General features: G+C 44.1%; 1 protein-coding gene across 4 annotated transcripts in view; it reads left to right on the top strand.

Moving 5' to 3' along the window:
• kcnab1a (potassium voltage-gated channel subfamily A regulatory beta subunit 1a) overlaps window positions 1–24724 on the top strand; it is a gene marked incomplete at its 5' end in the record, with an annotated part of 122937 nt that extends 98213 nt beyond the window's left edge. For 3 of the 4 annotated variants that reach the window (XM_080007067.1, XM_080007068.1, XM_080007069.1), the window contains 12 exons: window positions 5332–5369; window positions 10924–11003; window positions 13361–13405; window positions 16506–16550; window positions 18139–18182; window positions 18500–18586; window positions 20272–20357; window positions 21765–21885; window positions 22147–22241; window positions 22674–22794; window positions 23887–23975; window positions 24446–24724. In XM_080007067.1, the coding sequence (XP_079863193.1) occupies window positions 5332–5369; window positions 10924–11003; window positions 13361–13405; window positions 16506–16550; window positions 18139–18182; window positions 18500–18586; window positions 20272–20357; window positions 21765–21885; window positions 22147–22241; window positions 22674–22794; window positions 23887–23975; window positions 24446–24535 (941 nt within the window). In that variant the 3' untranslated portion in view covers window positions 24536–24724. The remainder of the gene's footprint in view (window positions 1–5331; window positions 5370–10923; window positions 11004–13360; window positions 13406–16505; window positions 16551–18138; window positions 18183–18499; window positions 18587–20271; window positions 20358–21764; window positions 21886–22146; window positions 22242–22673; window positions 22795–23886; window positions 23976–24445) is intronic. The other variant, XM_080007070.1, reaches the window with a different exon arrangement.
• Between the last annotated feature and the right edge of the window lie 2304 nt (window positions 24725–27028).

The raw sequence follows: 27028 nt of genomic DNA, 5'->3' as shown, positions 1-27028 counted from the left end.
TAGGGGGTCAGACCCTGCCCCCCCCCAATCCCCCGCGTAATTCCAACTAATCTGTGGTCTTTAAACAGCAATTATACCTCTCTCTGGTGGCAGCAGACACACAGCATGTAATAATTTGAGACAGTGGAAAGGGGAAGACATTTTATTTTTGTATATCGATTGCTTGAGAGAGGGAGAGATGCTGAAGAAAAGCCTGTAAAACGCATTCTTCACTATTATTATGTAACATTGAAATAAGTATGGTGAGCGTTGGATTCTTTAAGTTCTTCTCTGGAAGGTTGTATCTCAAGTGCTTGAGATCGGATGAGGGCAAATGTGGTTCATAACAATCTTATAAAGTCATGTCAATCCAGACTTCCTCCTTAACAAGAAACCAGTGAATCTCTTGTGGAAAGAGCAGCATCTAGAGAACGTCATTCATAATGACCCTTTTTCATCTAGTCAGCTCTATAATCTATCATCAAGCCAATGTCAACAAATACTCCAATCATTCAGAAACACCTACTTCAGCACGTGATTTCCTCAAAAGCTCCTAAAAAAAACCCCAATTCTGGCAAAAGATTAATATGTCCTGTCAAAGACCCATCGATCACCCCCAATGCATCTGGACCCAAATCAGTAAAAGCATCTTCATTACGACCGGTTACTACACGACACTAACTCACAACTTATGAAACACAAACTGCTTCATAGGACACGCTATACTGTGCAAAATATTATTAGACGATGAACTTTCAGCAGCCAGAGGATGCTGAGGGGCGGCCAGTTTGCATTACGTGCTCCCGGGATGACAGCTAGGAAAGAGTGAGGTCATGTGGGAAACCCTTTCGAATTTTAAAACCCTAAAGCCCTGGAATCTATAGGATCTCTACCTGGGTGCAATGTTTAAGTCTTCAATCAACGGGATTTGCCCCGTATCATAACCTCCGATCGCTTCCATTGCATTTCAACTCACGTCATTCAAGGTGACGCCGGTTGAGCTTTCCTGCGACAGCGGTGCGACAGCTAAGACTGAGGAATCTTTTTGATCAATGGAAAGATGTTGCAATATATACATTCACTATCGTGACCTTTTTGTTGAGGATTAATTATCGCACAAACAATTATACCATATATGCCACCACATACCAATTTTATTTGTTGATTTTATACAACTATCACATTGTCAGCCTTAATACAATCACATAATACACATAATATTATTAATTGGCATTGCCTATTGTAGCAAAAATGTAGGGAGACAATTAATAATGGAAACGCACTTAATTCGTTTTCCATTCATTACGACATTTATTATTTTGGTTTAAAACTCCCTTGACATTTAGATGAGAACATATAATTGTGGAATCCAAACGATTTAGTGGAAAGATCTCGATCACCTCAAGTAATTGCCATCGGGCAATTATGTAATAATTGTCACGTTCTACATACAGTATCTCCTCTACATTTCCCCGTTCCCCTCATTTCCCATTCCACGCCCCTCCTCCCTCCTCTCTCTCGCTCCCTCTCTCTCTCTTTCTCCCTCTCTCTCTCGTTGACAGCGGATGTGATCGTGGACTGAGCCAGTTTTTAGTCCCGGCGGCGCTGACCTCAGTCCCACGCTCGTCAGATTAACTTGGCTACGAGCTCCGTCTGCCCTAGAGACCTAATCACGTCCTTAAACACACTCAGACTAAAGCTGAAACACCAAAACCAAAAAGAAGCGATCAAGGAAAACACATCGTTTTCCCTGTATGTTTTTTTTTGGTGACTTAGCATTTTTGGGGGCGCATTTTTACGATCCCCTGACTGTAATTTCCAACGAGGCTCTCGGCTCAGCGTAAGTACTTCTCGCAATTCAATTTCCATGTGGGTCACTAATCTCCAAGCTGTGAAAATGAACTTTACTTCATTGAACTGAGCATATCAAATGAGAATTTTCTTTTACAGCCTAAGTCATCTAAAGTTAAAATGACCATACCCAATAAATTAGTGTGGACATAAGATTAAAGGCCATCTAAACAAATTTCAGCATCTTTGAGCTATGATGTTTTTCTAGAGCACTCCTTACTGCCATATAATTATTATAATATAATTTGAGATTTTGGACAAATAACTGGGGATGCACTGTCACTGTATCATGAAATTCTGATGATTAATTGAGATTAACAATTGAATTGTCTTTTTGGGTTTGTCTCTGGGTTTCTCAAACTGTTATCGTCTGCAGAAACGAAATAATAATGATATAAAATAAAACTTGACTATTGAAACATGTTGAGCGAGCCAGCGATCGATATACAGTGAAATCCATCACTTCAAAACTTCAAATAAATGACAGGGAAAGCAGGACATGAATTTAGCTGCAGGTGGGCTCAAAATATACTTTTTGTCTGGAATTCACTGTCTTCCCGAAGGAGACTTTGCGGGTCCACGCTCAGATAGGCCGAGACGACACACCCACAACCCATGTTATCCTCCTCCCATCACACCTCCCTCCTCTACTCCCTCACTTCCTCCTTCTCCACCGGTCGCTCCCTGTTTCATCACGTAACTCACACCCTTTCGGGTGTGACTTTAAACTCGACTACTCCTGCTCGGCCGCGAACAGATGAATGTCAGTTACGGTGGAAACAAACGTTCCAAAATACAAGGCAAAATAAAATTGTTAAAATTGAGATTCGGAAGACTTGAATGATTCCGAGATGGGAATTGGCCAGAAAAAGGAAGATCTAATGAGGGAGTTCTGTTGATTCTCGCTCAGCAAGACCGAGGAGCAAATGTTTTTGATCACTCACTGGAAATCCCAAAGGTATTGCGGCGCCAGAAGAAAGCTCCGCAATCCAACCGGATTAACCGCGTCGCATACAATAGCAACATGGAAAGCAGCCACTACGATTTATTTTTTTTTCTTTAACCCCTGGCAGCCGCTTGCGGGTTTTTAATTCCCATCTAACAGGGGAAAAAAAACAACTTTGGCGGTGGTCCTTTAAAGGCAGCCCAGCCAGCCGCTGGAGGTCAGCGGGGTCTTTCAATCCACGCTGAGTCCCCCGGTCTGCCGGACATCGTCCACTATGGTTACCACTCTGGCAAGGCCAAGAGGGCCTTAGAGGGCTGATTGCAAACATGTAAAAAACACACACACACACACACACACACACACACACCAACACGCCTACATATATAAGACCATAGACCTTTTTATACCCCATACATTGTGTGTGTGTGTGTGTGTGTGTGCGCCCGTGTGTGTGTGTGCGCGCGCGCGCTCCAGGAACAGGCCATTTCCATTATTCCAAATCAGCCCAAACAGTATATACATCGGAGCGTGCAACTCTGCTGACAGTGCACCTGGAGCCATGCAGTTATCACTACCCTATTAAGTCGCGGTAATGTCATTATCCTCGAACAAATCCAAATTTTCCTCAAGCAGTCATGCATTATGTAAAAACCCTGGGTGGACCCTCTGGCCACACCTGGAGGAATAATGAGGCGCGGTGACGGGAAGGATGGTGGGGGTTTATCCGACTTCCAGCTCGGCGCCTCCATGCTGAGCGACGGAAGCACCGGGTGTCACCGTCTGCCTGAGCCGAGCGAGACGAGCGAGCAGCGGCGGTGGTTCACATGGAGTCGGAGCTTTTTTTGGTTCACGCTGCGGAGTGGATGGCTTGCGAAAGAGAGGGAGAGGGAGGGAGAGAGAGTAAGAATAATGAATTAAGAAAATATCTATCCACAGCAAACCTGTACCATGACTTCCTCTGTGTCTCAGCTGTATGTCGGTTTGGTTCAGCAAGGCGTTGTTCCAGGTTCTTTCGTCCAGCATGAGTGGTTGAAAGGAGTAATTTAGGTTTTTAGAAAGTTTATCCCTGTGCTCTACCCGCCGCTCATGCAGTGCGTGGGCAGGATCTAGGGGGGCGTTCAACGCACTAATCGGGGACGGATCCAAAATCTGTTCACGTGATGGCAAAGCAGCCTGAAATTTGAGTTATTTGAGTTATTTTGAGTTATTTTCAAACAAAAACCATTCGCTTTTGTCACTGAATTCGCGGGAGCTTCAGTGCTACTATTGGTAGCTGGTGCTCCTCTCACTGCTGTGCCACAGTGTTGTAACCAGTGTTACACCTGAATAAAAGATTCATGTGTGCAAAGATGAAAGGGCGGTAGCACAGCACACTACAATTGAACATGCACTTACAGAATGTTGTCCTGCATTTCAAAGGCCAACATATTTTGACAGTAGTTGCCTATTGCTTTTCTACCAGTTTCAGTAAAATAACCTCAACATAATACTTTTATACACAAAGGGTGAAAGCAGCAATTTCCTCGGAATTGCAAAAGCAGTCATCTTCAGTTTCACACAATCCAGCAGCCCACACATTTGGGTGCAATACCGTTTACACCAAATGACAGCACCAGCCAAACGGCAACCTAAAGCACACCGAAAACTTTCATTGGCAATCGAATTTCAGTGCCGTTATTTTCTGCCTTTACTGAAAAGTAGAAGCCGAGGACGGATATGTACAACGGAAGGGAAACGGGAAAGAAATGAGGAGACGAGACGAGAAATGGGACAATTCTCTCTGCAAACCCAAACATGTGGAGTCATTAAACTGCATCGTCTGAAATAGTTTGAATATTTCGAGTGCATTTCTTATTTGGGGCCCAAGTTTAGTTCCCTTTTCGCACGTAAAGAATGTAATGTTTTTATTATTGAAACTCCGGGGGGAACGACTGGGATTCTGAACAAATTTGAATTGGGTATTTTTTTTAAACAATACAGGAACTTTTATGGCGACACTTAAGTCTTGGAGCGTAATATTAGCAGCCTGAGCAGACAACATGCTGGTATGTCAAGGTGTGTGTGTGTGTGTGTGTGCGTGCGTGCGTGCGTGCATGTGTGGCAGAGCAGAACGGAGGCGGCGTTGTAACTGTTCCCCGGTCTTCATGAGAATCATTTTAAGCCACAACATCGCCGGATGCATAATTCATCTGTGGAGCGTGGCCGGGATTTAGGGTTTGCGTGGCTTAGCCTCTTATCTGGCTGATCAGCAGTGTAGAGAGCGACCTCAAACATGGAGTTATAGTTAAGGGGGCGCACGCCCATAAATAAAGAACACAAAGACAAGAATGAGTTGCCAGACAATTCTATGGCCAGTCTGGTGTATCACGCTCCATCCGGTTTGACCTCACCTCTTCATTTCACGTCAGGTTCCCCCAGAACAACTGTATTCTGTGCGATGAGCTTTGACTGTTTGAATCTACCTCACATGCTGGTTATAATTGCGGATTTCTCGTCTCACTCTCTCTCCCCTCTTTCCCTCTCCCTCCCTCTCTCCCTCGTCCTCTCCCTTCCAGGCACATGGGTGACATTTGGCGGACAGATCACAGATGAGGTGAGCCCCTTTTTTAAATATCCATTGCATGTGGAATTAGAACGGTCTCATTCCAGAAAGCCGGCTTCCAAAGACATACTGTACGTAGTTCGGTGAGGTTAATTAAAAGATTCCCACACCCTCTCATCCTCCACTCCCGTTGGCTCCTCCGTAGCGTTTGAACCGCCGACGCCCTCTGAACATTTTCCCTATTCCTTATTTCAGCCAGCCGTGTGTCATTCTATAGTTATGGCTAATTAAAAAGCGGTGGGATGGTTATCCAGGTCTGACACCCGTTTTGCATATGAACTCAATTAGCTTGCGGCTTAATCTGACCTCCATTCAGCGTCACTACACCTGATCACATTTAATCAGATACACGCCAGATTAAAACCACATTTTCCATGGTGAGTCATTACATACGGCAAGCTTCAGATTTCTACCATTTAACGCCAACAGGACGGGACAGCGTGCGTGTGAGCCACTATGTTGAAAATGCGATGTTGTGCAGATTACAGTACGGTCAGGAGATGCATGTGCGCGCACACACACACACACACACACACACACACACACACACACTTCATCCCCTATCCAAATGGTTTGAGCGACGAGAAGAAAGCTCCGCCGTAGAAATAACCGCACCTACATAACACGGCATCATTTCTGCTCCACCCTGAGGATTAGCGCAGCAGCTTATTGCCATTATCAACCCTTTGCGCCGCGCGCCTCCCTCCATGCACCATCACAGCGAATGCTCCCGAATCAATGTCAGCGCTATCCCTCACACAGTGAATGTGTCCACCGGGCACCTCTGATCAGCAGCGTGTGTGGGTAGGCAGTCTGCATAATGCATGGCCATGCGCGGACTGAAGCTTTACAGAGTTGGGTTTTGATTGTGTTGTGTTTCTGCCACTCTGCTCCACGAAGCTTCGAAAATAAGCCCCCATAAAACCCAGAGGTGGAAAATGTCAGGTCCAGAAAGTAAAAGTTCTGCCGTGTCTTTGCTCCAGCCCTGCATTCGGCCATTAGTTGGACCTCTGGGTTGAGGCTTTTTGATCAAGTCCACACGACTGGCTCAAAATCCCGGAGTGGAATTTTACTTTTCGAATCCCGGTTTCACATCTGTTCATGAAACCAGGTTTTAGGAATTAGAGAAGGAAAAACACTTTAATGAAGAAACCCAGTGGACTGCTTTCATCGCCGCGGGGTCTTTAAGATTAAAAATGAAAGTCCTAATTTTGCCCGAAAACGTCCTCCATTCAAAGTCACACTCATTGCACAGACACACACACACCCACACACATTATGGTCATGGTCATTTAGCACCCACCCCCACCCGCCAGTATGGGATGGTGCGGGCGACACCTCTGGCACAGCAACCCATGACCCAGCACCACATCAGCCACGCATCTGACGTAACACGAAAACTACGAAGGACATGTACACCAACACTGAGTCACACACACACACACACATCCTTATCTAGGGGTGAATATACACAGCAAGAGAGGAGAAAAAAATAAAAGTTTCCTAAAGTTTGTGGCTGCAGTGGCGAGTCATCGCATCACTTACTCACCTTCAAGGAAGGTCAAAGCTGACATCCGCATTGAAAGCGCTTCAGAGGCTCGGCTGGAAATATAAACCGCCGCACGGCCAGATCGCAGCTACAATAAAAGAGAAAATATTTCACCGCAGCTTTGTGGGTGGGTGGGATGAGTGTGGGTGGGTGGCACTGGGTACTTTGGTGACCTCATATCTGGAGTTTTGGAGAGAGGAATCCCTGGGTTTTTCGTTCCATCTCTCTCTCTCTCTCTCTCTCTCTCTCTCTCTCTCTCTCTCTCTCTCTCTCTCTCTCACCGTCCTTACGTCCGTTCCATGCTACTTTATGGAAATGTGCTTCACCCTGCATGGCCCGGCGGCTACAGACAGCGCCGCCTCCCACACGCTTCAGCAAAGATTTTAACGTGACTCAGTGCTGTCCCACAGGACGGACCTGAGCTGTCCTGCATGTGTGTGAGTGCGTGCAGCTGTGTGTGTGTGTGTGTGTGTGTGTGTGTGTGTGTGTGTGTGTGTGTGTGTGTGTGTGTGTGTGTGTGTGTGTGTGTGTGTGTGTGTGTGTGTGTGTGTGTGTGTGTGTGTGTGTGCACCATTGGTGGGACTTCAAATTTCGGTTTGGATTTGAAGAAATAACTGGTAACACCCACCCACTTTCTCTCCTCGTGGACGTCAACAGCAAAATTGACAAATTTGCATGACTGTGGATATTCTCTCTCTCTCTCTCTCTCTCTCTCTCTCTCTCTCTCTCTGTCTCCCTTTGACTCTACCTAACGTTCCTTTGTCCTTATTTCGCCTACGCCACCTCTCATGCTCAGCTTTTCTTTATTTCTCTCAACTTTCTGCATTTTTTCCTCCGCTGCTTGTCTTGCCTCTGTCCTTTATTTAAACTCTTTGAAAAAGTTGCTCTTGTTCTGTCGTTCTTTAACTTTCATTAAATGGTCCAGCCCACAGACCCTTTCTAACAATTGGTTCTGATTGCTTCTCAGCGCTGTTCTACACAGAGAGGCTTTCATCCTTTGTGCTTTATCCTTCCCAATTTGCATTAATGGCAGTCTGATGTGGAGATTGAAAGATATTAAATAGCCATTATGAAGCAGCGCCAGTCTTTTATCCCGCCCCCTTCCTTCTGTTCACTGTTTTTAAAAGCAAGCGATATTCATCCAACCTCAGTGGGTCAAATTTCAAAAGTAATAAAGTAATTGCACCTTTGCATTTTTCTTTTTGCTCAGTGCAATAGTCACGAACACTTGGCAGGGTGTTGCCGTGGCAACAGGTGTTATTCTTTGCTACGTTAAGTTTCCAAAGTGACCCAAAGCGGCATTTTGCGAATAATGTGGTGTCGATTTATATTTATATTTTGGTATTCAGGTCCCATCTGTAGGTCTTTTTATGGATCTCAACAAAGCTCTTTTCTGTTTGTAATTACCTTAATGCATCAGTTATAAAAAACCTAAAGCACTCGAGCCACTGGGCAATGTGACAACTAACAGTTTTCCAGTTGCCTCAATCTCTTCTTCATCATCTCACATACACACTCAGAGACACTCATTCTTTCACACACGCACACGCACACGCACACACACACACACACACACACACACACACACACACACACACACACACACACACACACACACACACACACACACACACAGAAGCATACGCGGGCATGAACTCATTGGCTTGGTCTCCTGCCCGGCTTGCAGCGGCCCTTGCAGAGAGAAAGCTGAAGAGATGGACAGACTCTCAAAGGAGGGATTATCTCATTTTGTTAGACACCACTCGTACTGTCCACCGCCACACTGGCCGAGGAGATACACACAGCCCTACGCACGCAGTAAAACACACAAAAACATGAACACACCGCCAAATGACACACACAAACAAACAATCACAGTAATACACACAAATAGAAAACATGCATCATATATACATCTACAGTAAGATGCTGTCCATACATTAACCCCAACATACGCACACACACCCACACACACACACGCACACGCACGCATACAGTACACAAATTCTTGTACTGGTATCAAAGTGAGGTCCGAGTAAAATCCCCTGGTAAGTGAGGACCCATGGTTTCTGGTGCATTTCTAAACCAAAAAATTCTCAATTCAGAGAGCGGTCCTCACAACTATAGTAAATAACACACACACACACACACACAATTCCCACATCCATATAAACTCATAATGTGCCAAAGGGCAATAATGACTAATTCACACTTTCCTGTGCAATATAGCGTGCCATCTGGAAATCACATCAAGGAAAAATAAATAGTCGGATGATGTCTGTATTAATATGGATCAGCTATGCACACACACACATAAACATGTTTGCACACACACATGCAAGGCCACGTATGATTTCCCAATAGATATCACTTTGCTCCTTCTTCCTTCAAATGAACCAAATGAGTAAAAACAAAAACAGATACATATTTCACAGAGCAGTAGTTCTTCCGTTCTTCAGCACCAGAAGCTTTTTAATCTCAGTGCTGGCTACTGGAGAGAGGCACTGTATTCAAATTCATCATTGCAGCGGAACAACATGAACTACATGTGGGAAAAAGAACCAACGACGCATCGCATTACTTTTCATATTACTGCATGTGATATGAATATGAATATGGACTCCTGAAAGTGGCACAATGATAAATAAATGAATAACAGAATGAATAAATGTGGAAATCTAAAGAGGAGTGAAAAACAATCGGGAGATTTATAGAGAAAACGATTGATATATCTGGAAATTAATATAGAAATACAAATTGGTGTGAATCAGAAGAATCAGAATCAGACGTTTAAGTGACATCACAGAACAACATGTTGGGGAACTCAGTCTCTTAGTTTCTGTCGAGGAATTATGGGATGGAGGGCCATTCATTTTCCTCAGCGAAAGTAGAAAGTTTCCAGTTCCTAGTTGTCACGAACGCAGCACATCGACATGACCAGTCATCAGCTGCTTGGACTGAGGGGGCGGGGCAAAACAAGTTGATTGACAGGAAAAGCAGAAATAAATAGATAAATATTTACGGAAATAAATGAATAAATAAATGTATATGGAGATAAATAAATCAATGAATTAAAATAAAAGATATGGAAGTGGATAAAGAAATATATAAGGAAATTAATGACCAAATAAATGTGAAATCAATATAAAGTAAATAAAAAAAGAAATGTGGAAAAATAAAGGCGTAATAAATTCTGATTCATACCAATTTATGTGTCTATATTAATTTCTGGATTTATCGATATTTTTATGTATATATTTTCCAATTGTTTATTATTCCTCTTCATATTTCCACATGTACTTATTAATTTATTATAGTATTAGTTTAGTATTGGTATTTATCATTGTGACACTTTTAGGATTGCATATATCAAAGCTTGTCAGAATGAAAAGTAAAATTAAGACCGAGAGCAACAATGGGGAATCATTTCACCTCAAAATTAGCCAAAAACAATTGGAAGAGATGCTTTCAAGATGACCCCACTCTAATGGATGGCTTGAATGTACCACTTCAGTTTGAGATATCAGGAATCTGGAATTTATTAACAGTTCTGTCCATTCCTCAAATTTGGTATATGACTCTGATTGGACACCAAATTAGATTTTCTCTCCATTTTGATGTTGGTGAATTTTTGGCATCGATTGAAATGCATGAAACAACATGAAATATCATTGCATGGATTGCTTTTCAGGATTGGTTTCATACCTTTCTGACACAAATTTTGTATTTCTTTCACTAAAATCAAATACCCATAAATGTTTTTCAGTATAAGAGACATGAAAATGGTACTGGTACTAAAACCAATGTCATGTTTGCACTGTATGTTATTCCACTATGATGATTCCATTAAAATTTGGAGCACAAACGCTCCTCCATAAGCTATGTTCCAATATACACAAAATTCCAAAATTAATTATTATGCTTTTGACCTCTGCAGGACATATGTGACCTGTGAGATAATGCAAATGAGACCATTTTGTGTTTACCTCGATCCAGGTTGCAGAGCAGCTGATGACAATAGCTTATGAGAGTGGAGTCAACTTATTCGACACAGCAGAGGTCTACGCTGCTGGGAAGTAAGTAGGATGTGTGTGTGTATATATATATATATATATATATATATATATATATATATATATATATATATATATATATATGTGTGTGTGTGTGTGTGTGTGTGTGTGTGTGTGTGCATGTATGTATGTGAGTATACTGTATATGTGTGTATGTATACTGTATATGTATAAACTGTATGTATATACTGTATATGTGTGTGTGTGGCTGTGTGTGTGTATATATATATATATATATATATATATATATACACACACACACACACACACACACACACATACACTGATCCGCCACAACATAAAAATCACTGGAAGGTGAAGTGAATAACATTGGTCAACTCGCTCCAATGGCACCTGTCAAGGGGTGGGATATATTAGGCAGCAAGTGAACAGTCAGTTCTTGAAGTTGATTTGTTGGAAGCAGGAAAAATGGGCATGTGTAAGGATCTGAGCGACTTTGACAAGGACCAAATTGTGATGGCTAGACGACTGGGTCAGAGCATCTCCAAAACAGCAGGTCTTGTGGGGTGTTCCCGGTATGCAGTGGTTATTACCTACCAAAAGTGGTCCAAGGAAGGACAACTGGTGAACCGGCAACAGGGTCATGGTGCCCATGGGCTCATTGATGCACGTGGGGAGTGAAGTCCAGCCCGTCTCGTCCGATCCCACAGAAGAGCTACTGTAGCACAAATTGCTGAAAAGTTAATGCTGCTATGATAGAAAGGTGTCAGAACACACAGTGCTTCACAGCTTGCTGCGTGTGGGGCTGCGTAGCTGCAGACCAGTCAGTGTCCATGCTGACCCCTGTCCACCATCAAAAGCGTCTACAATGGGAATGTGAGCATCAGAACTGAACCATGGAGCAATGGGAGAAGGTGGCCTGGTCTGATGAATCACGTTGATTTTACATCATGTGGATGGCTGGGTGCCTGTGAGTCGTTCACCTGGGGAAGAGATGGCACCAGGATGCACTATGGGAAGAAGACAAGGCGGCGGAGGCAGTGTGATGCTCTTGATAATGTTCTTCTGGGAAACCTTGGGTCCTGGCATTCATGTGGATGTTACTCTGACACGTAGCACCTACCCAAACATTGTTGCAGACTAAGTTCACTCCTTCATGGCAATGGTATTCCCTGATGGCAGTGGTCTCTTTCAGGATAATGAGCCCTGCCACACTGTAAATATTGTTCAGGAATGATTTGAGGAACATGACAAACAGTTCAAGGTGTTGACATGGCCTTCAAATTCCCCAGATCTCAATCTAATCGAGCATCTGTGGGATGTGCCGGAACAATAAGTCTGATCCATAAAGGCCCCACCTCACAACTTCCAGGACTTAAAGGATCTGCTGCTCACGTCTTGGTGCCAGATACCACAGGACACCTTCAGAGGTCTTGTGGAGTCCATGCCTCCACGGGTCAGAGCTGTTTTGGCGCCACGAGGGGGAGCTACACGATATTAGGCAGGTGGTTTTAATGTTGTGGTTGTATATACACACTCACTGAACACCTTATTAGGAACATATTCACATATATTCATATTCACTTATTCATGTCATTATCTAAGCAGCCAATCATGAGGCAGCAGTGCAATGCATAGAATCATGCTAAAACGGCTCAGCAGCTTCAGTTAATGTTCACATCAACCATCAGAATTGGGAAAAAATGTGATCTCAGTGTTTTCGACCATGGCATGATTGTTGGTGCCAGACGGGCTGGTTTGAGTATTTCTCTAACTGCTGATCTCCTGGGATTTTCACGCACAGCAGTCTCTAGAGTTTACTCAGAATGGTGCGAAAAACAAAAAGCATCCAGCGAGCGGCAGTTCTGTGGATGGAAACGCCTTGTTGATGAGAGAGGTCAATGGAGAATGGCCAGACTGGTTCTTGCTGACAGAAAGGCTACGGTAACTCAGATAACCACAATTGTGGGGAACAGAAAAACAGAATGCACGTGGAACCTTGAGGCGGATGGTCTACATCAGGTTCCACTTCTGTCAGCCAAGAACAGAAAGCTGAGGCTGCTCACCAAAACTGAACGGTTGAAAACTGGAAAAACGTAGCCTGGTCTGATGAATCTTGATTTCTGCCGAGGCACACAGATGGTAGGGTCAGAATTTGGTGCCAACAGCATGAAACCATGGACCCAACCCGCCTTGTGTCAACAGTCCATTGATTTTACCAAATTCAGAGGGTCTCAGGTCAGTCATTTTCTCAATAGCCTTCGAAATGATGAACGATGAATGCTGGTTGATTTTCTGACACAGTGTTTTGCGGGGGTTTTGTGTGCCTCCATCCCGTTTGACTCAGCGGAAAATCCAAAGTAAATAACATCCATAACATCCTGTCTCTTCTGTCGCAGGGCGGAAATCATTCTCGGAAACATTATCAAGAAGAAATGCTGGAGGTAATGCTTATTTTGGGGTTCGCGTGTGAAAGGGTTTAGCGTGTGTGTGTGTGTGTCTGTGTGTGTGTGTGTTTGTGTGTGTATGTGTGTGTGTGTTTAACTTTCATTTTCCAAGAGAACAGCGAGATGAGATTTGTTTTCTATACGAATATCAAAACCCCATTTTTACCACCAATTAGTTATATATAATAAAAACATAATGATAAATTATAAAAATAATAGAATAGAAACCGTATCATATACGTATGACCGTATGTAGATGTATGTGACAAATAATCTCTTGAACTTGGTGGAGACACGTACACAGATTCACACACACACACACACACACACACACACATGCTGTCATATCAGTCTACATTGCATTTCATAATGTCATTTAGCTGCAGATGCTTTTGTCCAAAGCCACTTACAACAAGTACATTTGTCACAGTTTCAAACCAACTGCACAATGTGTCACAGTCACATTCCCCAGAAACAAGCTGCACTAGTGGAGTTGGACAGAGGTTACCGTTTCTTTTCACAGGAAAGTATGTTCGACAGTAAAGGGAAATAAGATGCTGATGGGGTTGACAGGCCGGTGCAAGTAGGGTCCAGGTGGAGTCTGAAGGGATGGGGAGCGATTTCTGCCGTTCTGCCACTAGGGGGGGCGTTCCTTCCACCATCAGGGCGCCAGGGAGGAGAAGGGTCACGGCCGAGATGAGCGGCACTTCTAGAACGCGCAGAGGCGGAGGAGCGAGGCCGAGGCCCTGCCAGGGTGGAGGAGCCGAGTCCCGAACCCCGTCAGTGTGTTGGCGATACGGAGGAGCGCTCGGCTGGACGGCATTGTAGACGAGCGACCCGCCCCTTCGGTTTGAGCCGAGCAGAGAATGGGAGGCCAGGGAGGTGATGGCGGGAGGCGGGGACCTAGAAAGCTCTGTGTTCTGAGATTCTGTTTTCCGTACGCTTTAGGAATTCTCTCTGAAGATTTGAGAGTGTTGAAGTTATTGAGTTATTGATCAACTGGGTCAGACGAGGGATGGAGTGAGAGGCCATCAAAAAGTGTGTGTGTGTGTGTGTGTGTGTGTGTGTGTGTGTGTGTGTGTGTGTGTGTGTGTGTGTGTGTGTGTGTGTGTGTGTGTGTGTGTGTGTGTGTGTGTGTGTGTGGATAGCGATGAATTGGCTCTCTGCAGCTCTTCCATGCCTGGTACGTGTGAACTAGCCCGTCAGCGGTTTCTTCGCCATCTTTAACAAAGTGCTCCTCAACGCACCCGATTTTTCGGCAGATTCCAAACACTCCTGCGTCCGGCTCATTGTTCCTCCGTCACGTTAACAGGAAGTCGCATCGCGGGGCGGACTGCTTTACACCAGTGAGCGGTTGATATGACTGTTGTGGAGCCACGCAGAGTTGCCTGACAGCTGACCCTCTGCCTGCTCCCATTCTACAGTGCAACATGTCAAACCGTAGAAATAAGCGGGTTGTGTGAGCAGGAGAGAGAACAATGCGGCCGTCCCTTTTGTTTTATTGTTTTTTTCTGGGTTTTTTTAAGTTGTTTCTAAGTTCTTAAAGGTTGGAGTTTGATATAAAACAGTGTCATTCCTAAACATTTCGGGACACATGGAGCAAAGTTATGACATTTGTGGAACAATGGTCTTCTTTTCCTAATAGAAACAGAAGTCAGAACTCAATCTTTCTGCTTCTTGGATAGATGGATGGATGTGTGGATGGATGTGTGGGCGGATGGGTCGATGGATGGATAGGTGGATGGATAGATAGGTGGATGGATGGATGGATGGTTGGGTGGATGGATGAATGGATGGATGGATGGATGGATGAATACTTTATTCATGCCTGGAGGGAAATTAGAGCGTCAAAGCAGCTGACATCAAATAGGCAATAATAATAAAGCAATAGAATAAAAATACGACAAAGGAAATGTCAATGTATGGGAAAATATGAAAATAAACAATTACATTAAAATAAACAGTTAACTGTACACAATAAAAATATAGAAATATACACTTAACCTGATGATAAACAACAAATATATCCTAACAAATAACGGGAAAAAAACAATAAAAAATAAAATGACCCCCCCAAAAAATGTAAAAATTGGTTATATATAAGAACTAATATATACAATATATATACAATACAAAAGTCATATACAATATACAATAAATGTTTAGCCAAATATAGCCAACTTTGACCACACTTACAGATTATCTATGGAAAAAATTGGACTTTAACTGTTGTTAAACAGTTTCAGAATAGGAAGCGGAACCTCAGTACACTTCAGGAAACTGCAATGCCCACAGAGTCAACCTGCGTCACAGATTTACATAAACATGCTCTTTTTTTAGATTTTGAGTCTTGGCTGCAGCAGCAGCGGCACCGGCAAGCGGTTTTTATTTTACAGCCAAGTACATTCAAGATTTTAGTATTTTATTTTATCTGTCACAAGTAAACAGTATGTTATGGTGAAATGATGAGGGGGAAAAACTCCAAGGGCTGATTTTTTTCAGTAATGATAAGTCAGAAAAAAGGCAGAAAAAAATAGTACATAGAAAATATAACAACAATAAATCACTATAAAAATTTAAACAAAATTAAAATAGAAGTAAATAATATGTTACATATATAAACATAAAAAAATATATATATATATATATGTACTGTGTATATATATGACTATGTTTGTGTGTCACGCATCACAAACATGACTTGGTAATAATTCATGTCAGCGCCGCCTCCATCATTACTCACCACACACTATACACACTCCTGACTATACACGCACACTACAAAAGAGTTTCCTCACCTGCACGTTGTGTTTGGGAAAGTGCCGCAGCAGCGTTTTCCCACACATCAACCTGGATCTGACTCCATGCATTATTTACTGCTTGTTTGTGTGTGAGCTCAGGGGACACACGAGAGAAGATCTGTCAACAGATGTGTGCGTGTGTGTGTGTGTGTGTGTGTGTGTGTGTCTGTGTCTGTGTCTGTGTGTGTGTGTGTGTATAGCTGAATAGCTTTTAATATGAGAGATGACTCTATTTCATAACATTATCTCATATAAATATTTTTTACCCCTCTCCTGTCTCTTCTGTCCTTTCCCAGACGCTCCACTTTAGTCATTACAACGAAGCTCTACTGGGGTGGAAAGTAAGTGACAAGTGATGAATTATATCCAAAGGGTCAATGACGTCCTGCTCTTTTTTTGTTTTGTTGTGTCCAAATCAGTTAGCATTCAAATAAACAAAATATGAAGACATGGGTCAAAACAAACATCCCTATAAAGTACGCTCACTTTGAAACCACTTACATTTATATTTTGAAGTTCATTCATTTTGCGCATTTTGTGGCTTAAAGATCTAAAAATATCAGGCCGTACGACCATGTTTTAGACAGTGAAAACAAGGCTTTAATTCGACTCCAACCCAAACTCTTAAATTAACAATTTTTAACCGTAAAAATCTATCAAACTAAGTCTTCAAACTAAATAGACATACATGAATAAACAAAATACCTTTTTTTTCTTTTTTTTTTTTTACAAAAACGTGCATCATGTCAATATTTTTTCACTCCCCTTTAAAAACCTTATTTGTCAATTAATAAGATAGCCACTGAATTATGCCCTGAATTATATCTATTCTGAAGGATCACCTGCTATCTGTGCCACATGCAGGGAAGTGCACATGCTCTCTCTCTCTCTCGCCTACTGTCTCACACACACACACACACACACACACGCACGCACGCGCACACACACACACACACATATACACTCCCACACAATCGACCGGGCCAGGAAGCTTAAGCTGTCCAGCTGGGAAAGGTGATACGTGTGAAGAAGTTCTGTGAATCCCCGGACGCTCCCACTTTCATCTCAGAAGTGTTCAGCCCTCCATCTTTCCATCCCTCCATCTTTCCGTCCCTCCATCCTTCCATCAATCCCTCCCAACACTCAATCCAGGGTTCTTACCGGGTCCTTGAAGTGCTTAAAGTGATTGAATTTCGTCCTTGGGAGTTGAAGTACGGGAATACCTTGAAAATAGCCGCTTTTTTTGCTGAAGTGCTTGAAAAGTCCTCTGAAAAAAAAAAGAAAACGTTGAGTCATTGAAAAGCTGCGATATTCCCCCTTGTTTTGTGATTCAAATCATAACGTAATAAAAACATTTTTCAGAATCGCTTTTATGACATGATGCCAGGGAAATGTATACTTGTGTACTTATAATGATGACAATCAGATTAATTGTATATATATATATATATATATACATTTATGTGTGTGTGTGTGTGTGTGTGTGTGTATATATATATATATATATGTGTGTGTGTGGGGATGGGGGTTTTACCTGTTGCTCATTAGACCAACCAACGAGCAACAGGTATGCAGCCACACTGATCCTGGGCCCAATTGCCTAGACCCAGGTCAGGTGTGGCTGCTCAAACCACATACAGTATATATATATATATATTTATAATACAGACTAATATTATATTTTAGTTAATAAAGATCACATTGAAAATTTGTTGTATTTGTTTTGCGTGAAGTCCTTGAAGATGAAAAAATGCTGCTCAAGATAGTACATGAAAGTCATTGAGTTTCATTTTGTGGTGCCAGATTGAACCCTGACAATCTGATATCGACATGAATACATAGGAACTTGCATCTCGGGACTTTTATGTTCCATCAAGATTATCTGGACGGCTCCATAACAGTTTTCATGTTCTGCGTTGATCCAAACAGAGCAGAAACAGAGAGAGGACTCTCCAGGAAGCACATTATTGAAGGTGAGAAACACAGAGACAATATTATTATTATTATTATTATTATTATTATATTTTATATATATATATATATATATATATATATATATATATATATATATATATTCCCCCATTGGATGTTTTTTCTTTTTTATATTATTATTTTTATTTTCATTTTTTATTAGTCTTTCTTTCTTTTTATTTATTTACTTTATTGTATCGTGATGCCACCGGATTCACGCCTTTTGTTATTTTGTTTTAGCGTGTGCCATTGGAATCAGTAAATACTACATGAGTTAAATAAAAGGTTTATAAAAACTGAAACTCTCTCTCTCTCCCAGGGTTGAAGGGCTCTCTACAGAGGATGCAGTTGGAGTATGTAGACGTTGTTTTTGCCAACCGCCCGGACAGCAACACGCCCATGGAGGGTGAGTCGACCTGTGAAAAGTCAGTGGTCGCTTGATTGAACACAAATCTGAAATCATGCAAAACTTAACACATTTCTAAAAATAAATAAAGTTATCCATAGGGATTTCAAAATGTGGTGTGGTGGTTGGAATGATGGGAGATCTTGAGAGAAGTTTCTTGTAATTTGAGGGAAGTTTTCACCAAGTCAGTATACTCCACTGTCCTCGTTTGACAAAGGGAAACGACAGATCAGAGCGCAACCATTTCGCCAAACTCAAAGTTTTTTTTTCCCCCTCTCTCGGCTCCAAGGTGGTTTATTCTAAGGTCAGTTATTCAAAAGCGTGAAAGCTTGTTCAGCCCCGCTTTGTTCTTACTATGACTCCTCTCTCCTTTCTTCCTCTTGTTTTCCTCTTCCTGGCCCGTCGTAATCCCTCGAGCGCTGTGGCCTTGTGAAAAGCCACTTGCAAAGCCGCTTTATCTCCCCCCCACCCCGCCAAAGCCACAATCGGAGCGAGCGCGAGGCTCCGGCGCGTAACCTCAACGACCTCAGTGGTCGGAAAACTTGTGTTGGCCCCCCAGCGCCGTGGGCTCCCACAGATGGCAGCGCTGGGAGCTGAGAGCCTCATTAAAAATGCAGCATTTGGAATGTGTCGGGAGCCGGGTTACTTCCTCCGCGACGTGCGCTCGTTAGTTTGCCCTTGAAGTCGCCGGGGAGCCTCGACGGTGCCCCCGCACGATTGCGGAATACCGATTTCGCTGTTCTGAGAGGAAATTGGGCCGCTCGTTGGTTTTGCCCATTTTATTTTGCTTGGTTTCCCGTCTTTTTGTCCCCCTTCTCGGAAAAGCCGCTTCATTATCTTCGCCCTTGAGTTGCATCTGCATGTCCTTTTTCCTTTTTTTCCCTCTTCTTATGGCTCCACGGCTCCTGATCCGTGTCCTCAGCTCCAGCTGCTTGTTCCGTATTCATGAGAAACGACACCAGTTTATCTGCTGAGCCGTATTATATTATGGGAGCGCAGCTTTCAAGGTTTTAGGATTATTTGCCGTCTACAGGAGTCTTAGGCGCTGCAGTGCTAAGTGAGTGCTGCCCCCTGGCGGTGCGTTTTGGAAACACAGCCTGGAAATCCATTTCTTTTTTTTTTTTTGCCTTGGGAACTGTGCAGAGGGAGGCTTTTGTTGTTTGTTTTTTATGTTCTGTTTTGGCAACAAAATCCCTATTACGTGATTTTATTTTGTAAAATTTAAAAGGCGTATTTGTTTCTTCTACTTTTCAAACAGCGTTAGGCTCACGTGGGGCATACTGTATGCTGTATGTTGTGTTTTGTGTATTGTTATTGAAAGCAGAGTTCAATAATAAGGCTACTTTGGTCGACAAATTTAGAGAAAGGCTTTAGAAAACATTTAACGAGACACATTTTGTTTTCTCAGGAGTGCATTTGAGGATGTGATATGTAATGTCATGTAATATTTCCATATTTCAACGTATTTAATGTACAAGAGAGGAGGGTGGTCAATTTGAATTACAACAATTCAACCCCCGGTAGATCAACAAATAAATCAAAGTCAACCGCTCAATGAAACAAGCAAATTGGTTCATATACTGTAGTTTTCCAAAACCCAAACTCTAACGTGTCTGACCTCCGGTTCCACGCGAAGAACCGGCGGCGAAGCTTTTGTCGACTCCTTCCTCTTGGTGTTTGTGCAGAGATTGTGCGGGCGATGACGTACGTGATCAACCAGGGCATGTCCATGTACTGGGGAACGTCGCGGTGGACGGCGATGGAGATCATGGTGAGTGTCGAGCGGCTTTTTTTTCCCCCCCACGCCTCATCCCCTGGCTACAGAAGTGCATTCGTTCCCGGCGCGGACCCTGGGTTGCTGCGTTGGACGTCTTGGCCCGCGTCCCAGTCTCCGATCGCGCCCCGAGACCCGGGCGCCTGGAGGGTTATTTTTGAACATCTTTTCATCTCAGACGAACCTTTCACCAGAAAACCGGCCTCTCGCCCACATGCACGACTTGAAGCAACCTTTAAACTTTCCGCCTCGGCGAGCCTCCAAAAAGGAGGCGAAACGGCAAAACGGAACTTTATAAAGCGGAGCGTGTTCACCGGTTCCACAGACAGTTCAACAAGGCATGACCCAGGTCCCGCGGCCGAGACTCTTAAGAGTTTAAGAAAGCTTTAGTTTCCTCTCGCACGCCGGCGCTGTGAAAGCATACAAACAAAGGGACATAACATGTAACACGGATTAAACGCATCAATACCCCAAAACATGTACGGTTCACCGGGTTTGGTGTTTGAAGCCACTGCGACTTTGTTTAAACAGCATCTTGTCAGACCGGGAGTGTTCGTCAAGTGGCCCCTTGTGTCGTCAGGGGCCACGTTTCCAGGCAGTTTGATTGCCAACCTGACGGACCAATGAGCAAGCTCAAGGGGCGGGGTTTATGAGCTCCATCCCTTAGCGTCAAAGGCCTTGTCCCCAGTTCGCCGACCTCCCCCAGTGGTGGTCCTTATTTTTTTTCGTAATCTCATCACTGCATCGTGGAGAACACACCTACGTATGGAGAATACTGACGGTGTTGTCGGATGTGGTTGCCGAGGGTTCCTTTTCAGCAAGTTACACAACCCTAACCCCCCCATCCCCCCATCAAACTCATCAACCGATGTTGTCTCTGTAGATTAGAACTCCCTCCTCTCTGGAAGGGTAAACACAGCTTTTTGGTCTGCAGGACTCTAAGTATTACACACACACACACACACACGCACACACACTCTGTCACGTCGCGTGCGTGCCGAGCGGGACGGTAATTTGTAGCCGGAGTGACGCGGACTTTATCGTAGTGTTGCGCTGAATGTCTTCCGACCTCCCACCGCGCCCCCCCTCTGACATGTGCGCCCCAGCGGGAGGGCTGCAAAATAACAGGCCGCTGCAGGAAGCGGTTGCAGGGTTTGACGTGTGTGTGTGTGTGTGTGTGTGTGTGCGCGCGTTGCCCTAGCGCATTTCTTTAAGGCGAAGGAGATAATATGGAAATGTGGATGTCTATCTATCTATATCCATCCATCCCTCCATCCATCGCAAAGTCTTGCCCCGAGTACGAATATGAAATGTGGATGTGAAATGAAGCAGCCAAGAGTGGGGGGAAAAATAAAAAAAACAATCCAATTTATTTTTTTCCTGTCCCCCCCCCCCCATCTTCAGGAGGCGTATTCGGTGGCCAGACAGTTCAATCTAATCCCTCCGGTGTGCGAGCAGGCCGAGTACCATCTCTTCCAGAGGGAGAAGGTGGAGGTCCAGCTGCCGGAGCTTTACCATAAGATAGGCACGTATTCCTTCCGTCCTTCACAGTGTCATAGAGGATGTAGCATACACCATCACGAAAGCCAAAACAATTAAATTTGCTTATCTTCTGAGCTACAATCCGACCAGATGTTTACCAGTGAAGGAAAAAAAGAAGGTTTTGTGAATTGAACAGCGCTAATCATTCTCTGTCTAATCATTTCAATACACACAGTGCCCACTAAGAAAAATAACCCATATTGCTTCTCCTAAATACCCGAGCCTGTGCTTTCCGTGACGACAGGAGTCGGGGCCATGACGTGGTCTCCGCTGGCCTGCGGCATCATCACCGGGAAGTACGAGAACGGCATTCCCGAATCCTCCAGGGCCTCCATGAAGGTGAAGCAGATCCGTCTACCTGGACGCGGGACCTTTCTCCATTACATGTCTCTTTGATGAGCTTTGAGCGACAAAAATATTAACTGATTGCACCCAGGTAGGGCACAGGGTATGGGTTCATGTTTTGTCAACAAAACCATTCGTGTCGGACATGACCTTTTTTCAAAAGGCGGAGCAGGTACCGGGGCAGTTGTGGGGTTGTAGCGTGTCGTTTTTTTGTGTTTTTGGGGGGGGGTTTAATCACTTGCCCTACCTTCTCAGATGGTTGACACAACAATGGCACGCTTTCATCTTTTGGAATACTGTCGGGTCTTTCACCCATCTGTCTGCCGGTGTTGTTTCAGTCGCGTATACTCACACTGCTCATCTCTCTTCTCACTCCCTTTTCCCCTCTCTCTCTCTCTCTCTCTCTCTTTCTCTCTCTCTCTCCAGTCATACCAGTGGCTGAAGGAGAAGATAGTGAGTGAGGATGGGAGGAAACAGCAAGCCAAGCTGAAGGAGCTTGGCCACATCGCCGAGAAACTGGGCTGCACCCTCCCTCAGCTGGCAGTGGGTGAGACACACACACACACACACACACACACACACACACACACACCCCAACAGACATGGACTTGTCCAAGGATGTAACACATTACTCCTGTGTCTTTCACTATGGAGTCACAACAATCAATCCGTTTGTGGTACTCCTTCAAGTTGTTTGTTTTGTTGCCAAGCCGACAAAGTGTGTAAATGCAAAAAATGTAATTGTGGTGTGGGGTTGATCTTTTCGGTTGGTCTAACGAGCAACAGGTAAAGCCCCCATCCCCACACACACTCAGGATAGGAGCCCGTGTCATGACAATTTCGATCTGCTCCTGGGCTAATTCCAGCCGGCCCACTCTCTACAATAGACTGATGACTACAGCGCATCGTCTTGTGTCTCTGTGCCGGAGGACCCTGAAAACGCCACTTGGGTGGCTTGTGGCAGTCAGAGCTGCCACAATAAGGAATGTAAATAAAGCCAAAATTACTCATTGGAAACGATAGATGATTAAAGTACTTCTCCAAATAAAACTACCTGAATGCGACTGTGAGATGTAAGTGAGTGAGATCTAGTGTGTAAATATTTATTTTACCTCCACTGAATTGCACCACAATACAATTTCAGTTCAGAGCTCGCGCAAGTGGATTCAAGCTGCTTGTGTGTGTGAGCCAGAATGGAGAAACCAACAGGAACGAAAAACAAGGGGCAGGTCCACGTTAAAAGTCCTTACCTAATCAAAGAAGTACTCACACAAGACACATGCTAACATGTGCACACACGTTAAATCACAGCAACACTCACACCCACCTGAGGAAGCAAATCATGGAGGGGAAAGTGATTCAGCAATTAATGGCAGCAGTGCACCACAATGGGGGAGCGACTATCAGCCGTGGAAGAACACGTACTCGACGCGGGAGCCTCCTCCAGTTGAAAGGTTGCGCCCAGCGGCGCAGATCCGGCTTCATGCTCCAGGGCGTCTCATTCCATTTCTTTCACTTTGGCGTGATCCAACTCGCTGATATCCACTTCCGTTCCCTCCACTTGAGTTCATTCCAACAAGCTTCATCGGACCAGCAGCAGCGCATTCATCCCCCCCCCCCCTCTCTCTCTCTCGTCCAGCGTGGTGTCTCAGGAATGAGGGCGTGAGCTCCGTGCTACTAGGAACCTCCAACCCGGAGCAGCTCACCGAGAATCTCGGAGCCATACAGGTGGGATCGCGTTCACCGCGGTTGTTAGGTTAGGACTTGGGTTTTGACGGAGAAAGCTTCCAGGTAATCGTGTGCGGAGCCAGGACGGTTTTTCCTAGCCCGGATTCTGTTCGTTTGGTGTGACAACAGAGAAACAAACAAACTGTTTTGGAGACATTAAGCTTTGCCTCACACATGGCAAATGGTAGAAATGTATTTAGGATGCGACCAATATTTTGGTATTGTGGGGAACTCTAGGGTTGGGTACCGTGGGACTCCTGGGGCACTGGAATACCAGGCAACCCTACAATGCACACACAGATTGACGTGGGCGTACCTGTCATTTTCCTTAAAAAGTATCATGTCTATTCATTTTACGTTAGTTAGGCTGCAGAGTGATGGGTCTGTTGGGACTCTCCTACCTTGTCCTGACTCTTCCCCTTTGCTTCTTCTCTCTCTTTCCGCTCCACCTTTCTCCTTTCCTCCCTCAGGTCCTCCCCAAGATGACCTCCCACGTGGTGTCGGACATCGACCACATCCTCGGCAACCGGCCGTACAGTAAGAAGGACTACCGCTCCTAGACCGGAGGACAGACGGCGTCCAGGGGCTCAGCGGGACCTCCCTGACCCGGCCAAACCCCCGCTGTGGATCCATCCTTTCACGTCACGGCCCTCGGCCCCCCCCCCCTGTCCTCGGGCCCCCCTGATTCAGCCGCAGGCCAGCCATGCAAAGCCCGGCTTAAGCCCAAGTCCGACCTCCGCGAGACCCAACCCCGCCTTTCCCAGTCCAGCCCAGCCTGGGAAGAAAAGGTTACCTCAGCTCAGGGTTCTTCGGCCTAGGACAAGGAAAATCCATAGCCTTGTCCGATCTCATCCAAAGTATATAAACAGTAAGGGGTTTGGATGACGCTCGGAAAAATCGAGAAATTATTTGATATCATATTAAGCTTTGGCAGGGATCAGACACTGCGGAAATGCTGCAAAATAGATGGCTAGGCAGCACGCTTTGCAAGGCAGCGGAAAAACAATACGATTAAAGCTCGGGGAAGTTGACGCCGCTTGATTTTCATGAATAATGGCATAATAACGAGACTTCCCGCGTATTTCTCTGAGGCGGGCTTCCGATGGAAGAGCTTCTAAGCGATGAGCCCGCAAGTCGGCCCCGCTTCACAGTTTAGCCAACGTCCACCAAAAGCCACCCGAACCAAAAGTTCCGAGTCGTGTCATCGCCGGACAGACTGAGGATCCTGAGCCGGGGCAACCGAGAGATGCATGCGTCTCCCTTCTACCATGTGCGTTACTTATCTTCTCTCCAGAGCACATTATTATGAGATATGCCAGAAGGGTTATATATTAAGATATATCCAGCCAGCTTCTAACACTGCGCTATGTAAAGCAAGCCCACCTTGGGGTCTGTGGGATGGGGACTCTGTGAGACTGAAGCATGTTGCCTCCCCGGCGTGGCTCTGAGGAGCCTACAACCCTGCGTGCATTCGAGGAGAGCGAGGAGAAGCTGCACCTCGCAGCGGCCGTCTCCTCGCTCTCCTTGCATCCGTTGACAAGGCCCCTCGTCTCCTTCGTTTGCCTGCGGACCGAACCTGCACTGCTCACGGCGGACGTGACCCGCGGGAACGTGGCACTAATAGATTAGTAAACCTAGGTAGCGAATGGATTCTAGACCTGCTGAAAATACCACTAGGTACTTAGAGATAGAATGGACATTTTGGACAATGCTGTATTTATTCTAGAGTAGTGAATGAATATCAACTATTACCTTTGAACTTACAGGGTATTTTTCTTTTCAGAGGGGTTGAACATGTATATAAAATGTCAAGGAAAGCCTTGTATAATAAGCAGAATTAGACACCGGGGCCGTTTTCTGGCGGAAGATGAGGCCTTGGTGTATGGATAAACACGAATAAAGATGTAAATAGAGTTGATCTGTTTCACCTCAGCAGCATCGCTGCAGACCTGGCTTCACCCTCTGTTTTTCACCTCTCCCTTGAACTGGTCTTTTTTTTTTTAACTCCTGTGGATTAGTCCACAAAATATACGGTGATATCAATGACATTATTCAGAGGGAATGACTTTCTGTTCATAGATCAATACATTATTAAACTACCGGATGTTTGGCTCAGTGGTCAGAACTCAGGCTTGTTGTCGTCATGCACCTGTTGATAATGTTCTTTATTTTTTATTGACATTTTAGATAAAGCCATCACGTTACTGATGGGATATAGATATTGATTGGCCTGGTTCCAGTTTAATCACTGTCTTGACTCTTTGGGGCCTATATGTTGACTTCCAGCATAATCAGGTATCATTTGGATAAGGATTCTGATTCAAGGGTACAGGAAAGAATATTATGACTCATAATAGTTCAAAATAAGTGTATGTATTAATAATTAGTTATAATTGATATAAATAAAAATAACAACTACGAGTAAAACAAGTTTTTCAGCAACCCCAAATTTAGGAATGAAAGTTAAGATTTTTGAAGTAACATGAAAAAAATTGAAAATTGTATACATATATATATATATACACTGTTTATATACAATTTTTTTGACTGTTTTGTTTTGTTTTTACAAAATTGGTGGATGGAGCTGGTCACAGATTGTATAAAACTACCATAATACAATTATTTGTGACGTGACAAATTTGTTTATATCCAATGAAATGTTACATTTTAGGAAATACAAGCGGCGAGTGCCTTGTCCTGTACGATTATTCAGGGATGTGTTTAATTTAAAAAGCTGGTTTTCATTATGTTTGCACGTCTACTCAACACAGTATGGCAACGCGACAATTGTCTGTGTAGCGTAACGTTCATTATCTGGAGTTTCAACATCAACTTCGATTCATTTACTGGTAAACTAACAACACAGCAGCACTCTGCTTGAAATCTCTGCAATTGGGGAGTTTTGCGAAAATGTAAAAGAATTTGAACAAATGAATTCAAGAATCTAAGACCCACGGTTGGTCTTTGAGGTAGGGTTTTGTTTTGCATTTTAAATATAAACTTTTATGTTCAATTATACAAATCTAGTTAGAAACATATATGCATGGAATGGC

Source organism: Zeus faber, assembly GCF_960531495.2.
Source record: "Zeus faber genome assembly, chromosome: 9".
Taxonomy (NCBI): Eukaryota; Metazoa; Chordata; class Actinopteri; order Zeiformes; family Zeidae; genus Zeus; species Zeus faber.
Note: the sequence above shows the minus strand (reverse complement) of the source record. Positions and strands in the feature narration are given on the sequence as shown.